General features: G+C 42.4%; 1 protein-coding gene across 1 annotated transcript in view; it reads right to left on the bottom strand.

Moving 5' to 3' along the window:
- Positions 1-13,163, bottom strand: part of unc13bb (unc-13 homolog Bb (C. elegans)) — a 124,744-nt gene that overhangs the window by 77,362 nt on the left and 34,219 nt on the right. The window contains exons 5-8 of the mRNA XM_079524548.1: positions 12,828-12,951; positions 9,565-9,638; positions 8,767-8,824; positions 5,086-5,308 (exon numbers count right to left, since the gene is read on the bottom strand). Of these exons, the coding sequence (XP_079380674.1) occupies positions 5,086-5,308; positions 8,767-8,824; positions 9,565-9,638; positions 12,828-12,951 (479 nt within the window). The remainder of the gene's footprint in view (positions 1-5,085; positions 5,309-8,766; positions 8,825-9,564; positions 9,639-12,827; positions 12,952-13,163) is intronic.

Below are 13,163 nucleotides of genomic sequence, written 5' to 3'. Positions count from 1 at the left end.
TCTAATCGCCTATGAGAACATGGTTCATCTACTATATTTCTGGGGAACAGAAAAAGGGGTAAAGCCCCTTGCTGTGTAGACCGATTAGGCTTATTGTCTTGCTCAACATCATGTTCTTGTAGGGACCCATGAGATATATTGCCAGGTGGTTGACTTTGCAGTGTTGCCTGCCTTCTTAGAGTATTCACTGGAGCTCTCTGGGGAAGTGTTTGCCCTGTTGGTGTCTGGCTGCTGGTCAGTGTCTGGCTGCTGATGTCAACACTTTCAAGTGGTTTTGTCAACTTACTAAACAAGCCAGAAAGCATACCAGATTGATTTACAGTCTCTTGTTGTGGTTGTACAGTGTGGCTTTCTGGTGGTGGCTGTTCCTTATTTTCTTGGGATTTGTGTGGCTGCTGAGACACATTCTCTGAAGACGATTTGAATAGTCCAGAAAGTAAACCACTTGCTTGAGTCCGAGTTTGGGCCAATGTATCTTGTGGTTGATCTTGTCTTGGATTTGACATATTGCCAACACATTGTTGTTGTTCCAGACAAGATCTACTTGTGATAATTCCATGTTGCTGAGGTGCTGGGGGTGAAGCAGAGTTAACATTACCTGCTGAAGAAAACTTAAAAAGTCCAGACAGGACTCCTCTCCGCTCAGATTGTGGTTGTTGGAGTGGAACCGTTTGTTGTCTAGTAAAGGTAGATTTTGTAATTTGTTGCTGGTCAGTTTGTTGACCTTGTGATCTTGGACCTTGGACGTTCTGTTGATTTAAATAAGGTTCATGTTGTTCAAATACCCCTTGCGGTTGTTGAGGATGAGTTGTTGAAATATTGTCAGCGGATCCGAATTTCAACAACCCAGAGAACAGCCCCCTTTGTTGTGTCTGTTGGGCTTGTGGAGCTTGTTTCTGTGGTTCGTGTTGACCTGGGTGATTGTCAGGTGGGATCCTCTGTGGCGGTGGTTCAATATTTTGTGGAATATTCTCCAATGATGAAAACTTCAACAGCCCTGAAAAGAGGCCCCGTTCCTGAGGAGGTGGTGTTGTGTTTTGTTGTGGGGGAGGATAATTGGGAAACTTTTGGGGGTTACTCCCAGACCCTGCTGGTTGATTGGGTGAAACCTGTTGTGGCACACTGCCAGATAGGTCACCTGTCGAGCCAAATTTCAGAAGCCCCGACAGCAGCCCTCCTTGCTGAGGCTGATTAGAACCTGTATGAGACACATTGTCTGTGGAGTTTCCTTTAAAAAGACCAGTCAAAAAACCTTGCGGTTCAGGTTGAAGAGGGGCTTGTTGCCTATCCTGGGCCTGGGGTATTGGTCTCTGGTTTGTTGGAGCTGCAGGATGGTGTGACTGCACTGGGTTTTGTGTGTTTCTGGAAGCACCGACATCATCACTGGATGCAAACTTTAAGAGGCCAGACAGCATGCCCGTCTCTGCTTTAGGTTGCTGAGATGAAATATTGTCAGAGGAGAGGAAGGGAAGTTTGAACTTACTACTTATTGATGGGTCCTCTGCCGTCTTCTCTAATCTAATGTCATCTGTTGATGTAAAGACAGGATAAACAGTGATAGGTCCCTGAGGAGGAATAGTGGCTACAGGTGTTATCAATGAGCTAAATGATTTCTTGAAAGGGTTGAAGAACCCTGTGTTCACTGGTTCTGCTTGGCCAGTCGGTCTCCCTGGCCCTGGTGCAGGCAGATTTCCCAGTGTGGCAATCGTAGGATTATGTCTCCCATACACAAATTGTTCTCGACTGTCCACACATTTGCTCTCTTGCGATAGCCTTCTGGCTCCGTTGGGGTTTCTACCTACTCCACTTGCCATTGACAAATTATCTTGATTAATACAGTTGTCATGTGCAAGGTCTTGACACACAGTGGCATCAGTTGATTTCATACCCTCTTCTGCTGAAAACAACTTTAGAGGATTTAATTTCCCCAAAACAGAGTTCCCTGTAGAGACTGTGGACTTGTCACCAGTACTGGTTTGAGTCTGATTTGTTACAACAGTAATTGTCTCTCGGTTATGACCTTTTCTCTTGGCATCAGATGGTGGGTGCAAAGGCAGAGAACTGAATACGTTGTCAGGTTGTGGTTCTACTGGAGATACCACAGCTACGGGAGCTGAGCTAGTTGATTTAGGGATAAATGAGAACAACTTTGATATTCCAGACTGAGAGGGTTGTTCATTTGATACTGGTGCTGAAGAACTTGTCTGCTTGGGACCTGTACTAACTTTGTCAGTGAAAGAACTAAATAAGGAACTCATAGCATGTTTCACCCCTGACATACCCTGGTCAAAGGGAGCCTGGGTTTCAGTTTCCACTCTCGCATCCCTCAACAAACTTCTCGGATCATCTCCCAAAGAATCTGTTCTGTTACTGCCCAGAGATGACAGCCTGGATTTGCTTGACCTAGGCAGTGAACCATACTTGCTTTCTTCCTCCTCTTTTTCAGCGAGGTACTCCGAAACCGTTTCGACCAGACACTGGAGCTCGTCCATGGGATCTACATATTCATCACTCGGTTCCTCCACAGGAGATAGGTGAGCCTCGGGAGCCCATCCTCCAATCTTTCCCTTTCCACACTTCTTATCGCGATAACCTTGAGGACTGTCCGTGTGAGCGCCGTAGGGAAAAGAATGCCCGTCTTTTAAATGATCTCTCCCGTTCTCAGAATGAAAGTCCTCTCCTAATAAGTAGTCTATATTATCCCCTGGACCTAAGGAACAGTGCATGTTCTCTTCACATTCAAACCCTGCCCTTAACCTCGCAGCCTCCTCCTCTTTGAACGCCACGTAATTCTCCAATGTGTTCTCTAGGTCATTTTTAGCCCACATTCTTGTCTTGTAAAGTAGCCCGTCCTTGTACGGCCTGAGGCACGAGGTCATCTGATCTCCCTGCTGTTCAAGCTCGACTACCTGCCGCATTACCAGCTCCCCTCTCTTTTGACGGAGGACTGCAAGGTCAGGGGGAACAACAGTCTCGTCTCTGATTCTGTCTGCCTCTCTGCTGAGCAACCCTCCTGGATCCCTTATCTTTTTCTTCCGCCGCCGATCGATAGTGTCATAGCCCTCGGGGTAGACGGGTAAGGTGCCACCACCACGTTTAGGGCTTTGACTGACCGAGCCTCCTGATGGCTCCGGGCAGGCGGCTCTCGCCATCCGAAGCATGACGCTGTCTTCCTCATCGTCGAGGAAATCGCTCAGCCGAGGCTTCCCCTGCAATTTGTATTTGTTTTCCCAGTCTTCTACCGTGCCAGAGTCTACGGGTATGATCCTGACCCTCCCTTTGTGGTTTACAGATCTAATTAGGTTTAAAGGAATTAAGTAAGAAAGGATATGGGAAGAAATGGGACAGGATATAGGAGCAAGCAAGAAAAGAAAGAAGCACAAAAGAAGTAAAGGAAGACTAAAACATAAATAAAGTAATGACAAGTTCTTGAAGAGATCATGAGCGCTTAAACATGAAATTGCGCCTTATTATTAATACAGAAATTGGTTATTTTTGGTTAATTTGTTAAGGTGATAAAAAAAAATAACATCTAATTTATTACAATGTATACAATAGCTTAATTACAGTACAGTAAGTAAGGAAAGAAATGTCAGTATTCAAGTGTAATACACATTGTGTGTGTGCGTGCGTGCATGCGTGCGAGATGGAGGGATACAGGGACACCAGTGAGTGAGCGAGCGAGCGAGCGAACGAACAGGCATGCATGTCTTGTTTACATAGTTGTCTATACACCCTGCCCCATGTCATGCATATCAGCATTTCAACACTTGTGAGAAGGCTACAACTACAATGCATGGGGAACAGTTCTGTTGAACAAGTACCACATTTGCCTCTCATTGACCCTCTTCAATGACATAATAATAGACTTCCTGAATGATGTGGGCTAAACCAAGTTGAGAGATATTCAAACTACTCGGGTGAAGTTTCACAGAACAATAAGTCCTCAAGGGGAATAAAAGAAACAAGAACCACCAGCTCTCCCCTGGCTATAATCCCGTTTCTCTTTTCTGATGTTACAGAATTATCCGGATCAGCTTCCTATCAGTCCTCACAGACAGATTTGCAGCAGTCTCACTGAGTCACATATTTTCCATAGAAAACCCCCAAGTGTAAAAGGAGTAAATTCCATTGTGGCTGATCGCCAAGCTTTTTGGCCATTTTCCTCCATTGCATTTCAGGATCCCTGATGCTGATGTTACAGAGACGGGGAGATGCATAATGACAATATACCTGGACACAAACCTTTTGACAAAAGGCAAACACCTTCACAGCTACAGTACAAACTGAAAAAAAGGGGGCAATTGCTTGTTTATGTCCAAGCAAGTGGCCAATCTCAATAACAAATGACTAACGAGAGAGGGATCCTCTCATCGCTGTCGGCATCCAAATATTGAGGTTGCGGATAAAGGGTGTGACAAAACTATAATTCCACACTTGGCCATTGGAGAACACATCTCCCTTTGGCCTGCTGAAGCTATACTGAATGAGAAATGCACTACACACAACAACTGAGGAAAGCCTTCTCACAAACAAAAGCACTGAGCTCCAGCTGAGGGGTATTCCTTTCAAGGCAAGGCTATCAGAAAACTAAACCGTTATGATGGCACTTAAGAAAGCCTAATTCTGGAAATAGAAAAAAATATATATTTCATGTACTACTTTGCACTAGGACATTCACTTAGTCATTTTTACTAGTTGACTAGTTGCCTAGTTTACTAGGTCGACTAGTTGTTTAACTACCCATTATGTAAAAAAATAAATAAAATAAAATAAATATTTGTACTTTTTTTTTCTTATCAACTAGTCAACTAGTACAAACAAGGTTGACTAGTCGATTTACTAATAGACTAGTTGAATAGTCGACTAGTTGCTTAATGCCCTACTTTGCACAGAACTGTACTTGAGCATTAATTTGTGAGCAGGTGAAATCTGTGTGATTTGCGTTTGCATGCGAGTGCTGTGCGACGCGCATACATACAGTATGTGTACGATATTTAGGAGGGGGATGTATGTAGCATGTATTTATGCGTGGATAGTGATTGGAGGATGATAATAAATGTATTCATGTACTACTGTATATACCTGTTCCCTCTGTGATCCCTGTAATCCAGGTCAAAGCTGTGGACAGAGTCTGTGCACGAGTCCATGTGGTGGTGGTGCTGCTGCAGCTGGGGCCCCATGGGGTACTGGTGCAGGGAAGAATTTGGCTGGGCCGTGGTGTGGTACCGCGGGGGCAAGCTGCTACTGGTCTCACTGCGATAGTCACTGTCGCGGTCATCCACCGCACTGTCCTGGTCGTCCAGAGCTGCAGAAAGGCAACAGGGGACTAGTTTAAAACAGTCACCGAATCTCAACACATTATCGATGATATTAAACCATTTAGACCCGAGGACCATTTCTACAAAATGTCTTAAAAATATATCGTTAAAACGTTTTCTGGAAAAACCTCTCTTTCTGTCAGTGGTGCTCAACCGTTTTCATGTCAAGGACCCCCAGAATTATCAGTATTTGGCTGCGGGCCGGACCCCCATCTGAAAATATGCTGTTCCAGGGACCCCCCCCCCCCCCCCCCCCCCAACCCCCACCCCCAGAAGCAAAGACTTGAGTTAAAAACGTTCACGTTCAGAATATATATTCAAAGATTTGTGCCACATTTTCACGATTTTTCAAAAATAGCTAAAGTATAACATAATGCTTAAAACACCAAAGGGGGTTCCCGTCCTGAATGAATCTCAACACATTATCAATGATAAATAATGTACATGACCTTTTTGAGTTTCAAAACTGGCAACTTTAAAAATGAATGTATCAAGCCATATGAACTTCTGTTCGTTGACTATATGCCACGTTAATAAAAAGAGAAAAAAGGTCAGTTGTTAACTTGGCTAGCTACTAGCTATAATGTACAGTAGATATTTTGGTGAGTAATACTGGCAGAAGTTACCTCATGGTCTTCTCTCTGAGCCCCAACCCCTTATAACATTAAACTGATTTGGATGAGACATCTATAGAGCACCGAAGTCTGACGTCAATATCCGTAGAGGGCGCAAAGCCACAGGTTCGTGTACTTTTTATTTGCATTGTAATCCTCATAGGGGGGGCAAAAAATCCTGCTTAGGGCGCCAGATTGCTCAGGACCGGCCCTGGTTTCACTCATATGGATATGAAGAATCAACTGGCTGAATTAGTTACATTTTCTCTAGAAACAGACTATCATATATGAGTGACTGTCGCAAACGATACAGAGACACGTCCCTGACAATAACGGCGAGACAGCTTGTTTATTTTTGGACCACAATGCTTTTATGAAACGATTTAAGGATGACCCCATGTTATTCTCCATAGAGAAATTACTTCCGTGAACCAGGCAGAACCAGGGGATGGGGCGAGTGACGTCAGGACTTCGGCGCTCTATAACCCTTATGCAAACTCAAACCCTGCTGATGCGATAACAATGATAGTTCATGTCAGGTTGTATTTACAGGTACCGAGGAAGCATTATGACAATTTGGGGTGAAAAGCAGATTGGTTGCTGGCGAGGGAAGGATGTTACGTAAGGGCAAAGATCATGCATTTCTGAGTGTCTATATAGAGTATGCTGTATAATATATGCATGCAAGCCGACCTGCTAAAAAGTAAAATCAAGCTTTTTTTTACTGTGTAATAACCAACAGTAATCATTCATACTGGTTGACAATCTGGGAATATTCGGAAGTGAATGCAATAGCAAACATTGAAGGATTTGATAGTTTACGGCCACATTCAGGACAAAGAAGCAATTAAAATCACTACGATTAAACTGTGGCTAAAGGGCATGGTCAGTGTAACACGGATTATGAGCTGGTGGTCGAACAATAACAGCCTTCTTACACAGACATGAGGGCAACTTGAAGTCAAATCTGTTGGATGTCAAACAAAGAAGTAGATTAAATAAGACAGAAAATGAATATGGAATAAAAAAAAAAATAACCACGAAAACGGGGCTATATACTAGTTGTTTTCTGTTTTCACCCTACAGTACATAAAATATCTTGCGACGTGTTTCCCCCAGGATACAAATTCTGGGATATGAAGGCTTGAGGGTGGAAACGTGTCGTTGCTCTGCAGCATACTATGCCAACTCTTCTAAGAATAAAAAAAAAGTGCCTTAAAATGAGAGTTCCGTGAGTGCTGGTGTTTTCTCCACGATTATTTTTGTAAGGTTACTGATGTTATATCAAAATAGCCTCATCACAGAGTCAATCAGATATTGATATTGACTCACGCTACTCTTTATTAGTAACTATTAAGCTGTTATTGAAGGAATTAAGTTGCACGTTCCGTTAGAGAAGTTCATATAGTATATATATATTTTTTGCAAGAGTCTTCCATGACTGAAATAAAATGATTAGGTTTTAACTCAATGGGTGCCAAGGACTTATTTAACTTCTTTTTCATGATGTCCTGGAGCGCCAAGGACGTGTTTTTCATGTTTTTTAACATGGTAAAAAATATATATATATATATGGTGGCGGTCTGGGACTTTTGGCACCCCCTGGTGGTGGTTAACAGGGCATGAAGCACTGCAACTGAATTAACTTTTAGTTTTTTTGTTCAAATAGACAAAAACATTGTATTATGTTGTATATGATTTGTGTAGCACAAGATGAGGTGACATCAATCAAACAGCAGAAAAAGAATAAGGAACATGGCATATGGGGGAGGGTGAGAGGAGTACAGTAGGGGTTGAAGAGACTTTAATGGAGAGCAAAGTTGTAAATGATACATGAATAAAAGCGTTAAATTCTGCCCTGAATATATCATAATAAAAAGGGGGGGCACGGGGCATAAGGACATGCATCATCGGGCACTCGGGACTGGCCATGGGGGGAAAGCTGTGGGGAAAGAGTATACAATCACAGCAATGTGTGTTCTACATACTCTGAGAGTCAGCCCATCCGAAATAGTTGCCTGGTGAAAGTGTAGAGGTTACAAGGTAAGAGGTGCAGTTAACCCATTTAGACCCGAGGACGAATCTACAAATGTCTTCTAAATCCTGACAGTTTTCTGAAAAACCCTACGTTTCCATGTCATTCGTTCTCAAACATTTTCATGTCAAGGACCCCCAAAAATATATGTATTTGGTCGCCGAGCCCCATCTGAAAATATGTTGTTCCAGGGACCTCCCCAGAAGCAAAGATTTGAGTTAAAAATGTTAGCTCTGAAAGAATATAATTTAAACATTTGGGCCACATTTTCACGATTTTCCAAAAATAGCAGACCTACAAGCTCGAGCTTGTAGATCTGCTATTTTTCAATAGCTAAAGTACAACATGATGCTTAAAACGTTCCCGCCCAAAATGGGTTAAAGGATGTAGGGAAAAGTGTGGAAATAAAACAAAACTAAGAAGAGTGTCTCTAAAAATGTACCGGTACATATGGAAAAGGAAAGGGAGCAAGCTAAACCGTTCTCAGAGTGGACAACAAGAGAGAAAAACAAGACTTAAACGTTGCGTATAAGCAAAAGGCTCTCCGTTTAAAAGTTTAGGTAAAGAATGTACAGGGGGAAATAAATAGATCCAATTAAATATCTACAACTACTGGTTCTCTATAAGGCTTCCGTGATGTCAACTCTGATATGGGATATTCTGTTTTTGACTTTGTGAGGAAGTAATGGTCCATAAAGCAAGGGAGATGTAATGTAAAATGCTGTAAAGCCTAGATGAACATTGATAAAATGGCCCCATCTAGAGGCCGGAAAATGTAAACGGCAGGATAACTTACAGCACTGAGACGCAGCAAATGGAAGGGGGTGATTCTGAACCTCGTCCTCGAGAGGGAACTAGAAAGGGGAGATTAAAAGACCATATGAGTTAAAGTTGCTATAAGCAATAATGTCAACATTTTAATTACCTTTTTTTTTCTTTTTGGTATTCAGACAGCCAGCAATGGGTAGAACGTTCCCCCCAAAAAATGAGTCTCGTGACACATCTAGGGGCTGCAATCTGCATTCAAAGATGTTCCTAGAAGCTTTGTCATTGGTCGAAAAAAAACCCGGTCGCAATGACTAACCAATCAGGAAGCAGACAGGCTTCATTTTTTTGGGAGCGTTCTACCCATTGCTGGCTGTCTGAATATACGCCCCAAAAAATAGGTCATTAAACTTTTGACATATTATTGCTTATAGCAGCTTTAATGGAAGTTATTAACCTGTGAAATCAAGACGGAAGAAAACAAGATCATCAATATTGATCTGTAACCGACTATAGCTATGAATGTGATGCAATGGGAAATAACATATCTACAAGCTCACGACGTGTTGCAGCGTCGCTGCATCGGTGCAGCTTGTAGATCTGCTATTTTCAGCATGCGTAAAATCAGCCATTACGACGGCATCAAGGCCCGCCAAAATACATTTTAGTCGACTAAAACAAATCTTATGATATTCAGTCGAGTAAAACTAGACTAACACCAAGACATTCCAGGTGACTAAAATGTGACTAAAACTAAATGAAGACTATGAATCAAACAAAAATCAAAATTTGCTGTCAAAATCAACACTGATGCCACAAGGCCTGTTACCTCATCATGGATTCCACTGGTGTTTATGCGGTCCAGCTTTCCCGTCCAGTACTGGGCCTCATCTTCTGGGATGTCTGTGAGTGAGAGATGCACACAGATAAACACACTGCACTGTTCAAACACCAACATCCTCATCTTCTGGGATGTCTGTGAGTGAGAGATGCACACAGATAAACACACTGCACTGTTCAAACACCAACATCCTCATCTTCTGGGATGTCTGTGAGTGAGAGATGCACACAGATAAACACACTGCACTGTTCAAACACCAACATCCTCATCTTCTGGGATGTCTGTGAGTGAGAGATGCACACAGATAAACACACTGCACTGTTCAAACACCAACATCCTCATCTTCTGGGATGTCTGTGAGTGAGAGATGCACACAGATAAACACACACTGCACTGTTCAAACACCAACAAAGGATCTATTTATGATTTACCAGGAAATCACATTGTTGAGGAAAGGTAGTATTTACAATGAATTGATGTTAAGGGGACACTTCACCCTTTTTGCAAAAACGTATATGTTAATGACGTTTTTTAGAAGATTGAGAACACTTTCCTGGGGGTCTTTATGTGTGTAATATGTGGTTTTGGATATTTTAGATTTTAGCAGTGAGCCCAGTGTTTCTGATGTCATGTACGCGTGATTATGAATCCCACCAACGTTCTAGGGTAGACCCGCCTCACCATGTGTCTGATTGGCTCCCGGGAAGGCATAGTTTTACTGAGGTTGGGCTGTTCGGGTTAGGCTTAGGGGGGTGCATACTTAGTCATTGGTTAGACATGGGTTAAGGTTAGGTTTAGGTGTGCTGCCCCGTGGGGGGTTAGGTTTAGGGTGAGGGTTTGTAGTTGTAAGACTAATGACGCAAAAACGAGAACTGTCAATCGAACTGGACGAACTGTGGCGAATATTTAAATTCAAGTCTGAACGCACCTTTTCAGTATCAACGTCTTTGGCTGCATTCACTTCAAGCATTTCAGTTTAGGCATGGGTTTTTATAATTTGTTAAATTTAGGATAGGGCACTGTTGGTGAAGTTACGTTAAGGTTAAGAGACCAGGGAGATGACACAAATAACACCTACTGTATATATCTACCATGGGAAATGTACATCGCCATGGGAAATACACACATATGTAGAGTTTTACCACCACACTGGGAAGTAAATCTCTGTAAATTCACAGTTTTTTCCCCCCCACATTTACGGCCTATACTGTAATATCTTTCCTATTCCATAGCTCCTGAGCTATGCAGTCCTGCAGAGACATCACATTAAAGGCCAGGCATACAAAGGCCAGGGCTTCAAAGCTGCACCAACACACCACTTTAGTGAATGGGACTGGTGACAGACGCAGCCTCCTGGCCACCTTCAAAGACACTGCCCCTCAAACAAACTCTCCCACTGAATGGAACCATGGGCCTGGTTTAACTTTGAAGCCTCTGATCACAGCGTGCGGTTTGGGTGGTATCCCATATATTAGCAAAACATACATTTAATATTTATCACAGTAGGCCTATATGCAAAACATATTTCTGTTTCGATGCCATTCTTCTCTGGCTGGGAGATTCGGTTTGATTCAATTCTGGTTCTTTGCGTAACTTTTATAATGTTCTGTTACTTCTATAATTAATCTTTAATACATGAGGTTACTTACAGGGCCTTTCCACTACGCTATTGTCCCTATTCTGGGATGAAAGATCTATATATCTACAATCTCACGATGTGTTTTAGCGAAGAGGGGGAAGAGAACTGGGCCAAGCATAGAGCACTGGTTAGTTAGGTCTTAATAACCATTCCAATTGCATTTCCATTTGCACAGTTTGGCAAAGAACAGTTTGAACCTTTCCATTCCTGGATTATCTGCATTTCCTAATCTTGTTTTTTTACAAAATGGGTGCCCAGATTGGCAGTTTTCTCACAATGCTCAGTGGCTCAACAGCGTGCCAGTGCGAGGATTTAATGACGTAGTATTCAATGATTGGTTTTAGGCCCCTATGGTGGGAAAGTACTAATGATCCGAGATGCACATATGATCATATTATTTAGTCATTATTTTTAAGAATGTTTTGCAAATAGGGCAATGTTAACACATTTTGTGCCCAAAACGTCTGTGGACGTCATGGGTATTACCGCACGTGCATAGCCCAAGACGTCTGTGGACGTCTTTTTTTTTATTAAAAAAAAATCAGAAAAATCAAAACACTTTTTTTTTTTTTTTTTTAACACGTGGTGTTAAAGTTTGTTTTTTTCGCCATTGAGAATGCATTTGGCGTTTAAATTAAATAACTCAGAAACTATAAAACATTTCAAAGTAAAAAGTTTCAGCATGTGTCTCCACAGTCAGCTGAATTATAAAAAATGTGAATGGATTTTCTAGGTGAAAGTGATTTTGGGCAGTTAAGCGTGGGCTCTCAATGTGTTAAAAGGGTGCCATAAATTCCTCAACGTAGTGTGAATGTGTGTGCAAAATCTTCATGATTTGCTGCATTTTTACAAAACGGGCTGCAAACACTGCAAACTTTAGATGTCAATCTTAGCGAATCAGGATGTAATATGAAAAATCAAACAGATCCGTCTTGATCTGACTCTAGAGATCAGGTAGAGATTTGTGTGATATTTGGATAAATATATAAATACATTTATTTTTATATTAAAGTAATATCAAAAGATGTGTTTTAATAAGTCGGCCTCCTGGTGGTGCTATAAAAGGCAGATGTGAAAAATGCAGGGCAAAGGTTTTCCCTTGGCCTCTACTAGGAAGTGTGCATGCAAAGTTTTACACAGATCGGTGCAGTTGGTAGGTAAAAAGCTATGATTAGAACATTTTCAAGTGGCATTTCTTCCGACCGCAGCATAGCGGGAATGAGCGAACACTGGCGCGCGCACAGTTTCGCTGCCATCAGGCCAACAGTGCCGGAGATTAGCTGTTCACAGGACAGAATAACGAACATACGGACGGACAGAGAGAGAGACATGAAGACATAGTCTTCACCATGCCTTTTGGTCTGGTGGAGACGATACAGCCTTTGTGAAAGACCACTTGTTTTCGCACGCACGCATGCACACGCATATGATTTGTCAAACTTTTTAAAAATGGCAAAAATGGCTGATCGGAAAGCTCACCATGTGTCACATTGTGGCCTTGTAGATCAGCCACTTTTTATTTAACCATTTCCGCAGCCATGGAGGTTATTTTGGGGTCCATAGCATAGGACGGGACAAGCTTGGAGGGAAGCCCTTTGTTATAATAACTCACCAAAAGGCAGTTCAAAGCGAGTGTCCAGCTGGACACGGTGAGGCGTTGGGTTCTTGGTTCCATATATCTCGTCTGCCTTCATCAGGACTTCTGCGTCAAGGAAGGTCCACTCTCCTGAACCCTCCTGTACAATAAAACAGAACCACAAGTAATTCATTCATTGTGCATTCAACACAGCGAAAGTCTGCAGTGCGGACGTTCACTAGTCGCAACTGCTGGTGTAAATTCAGTGATTTCAGTGAATTTAAGTAACATGTTGACCACATCCAGGGGTTCAACTCAAGCTTGAGGCTGTGTTCACACTGGCATGGCAACTACAAAAGCTACAAAGCAGCA

The sequence above is a fragment of the Electrona antarctica genome (genome assembly GCF_951216825.1).
Source record: "Electrona antarctica genome assembly, chromosome: 16".
Taxonomy (NCBI): domain Eukaryota; kingdom Metazoa; phylum Chordata; class Actinopteri; order Myctophiformes; family Myctophidae; genus Electrona; species Electrona antarctica.
The sequence above is the reverse complement of the archived record's forward strand: the minus strand, read 5'-3'. Positions and strand labels throughout refer to the sequence as shown.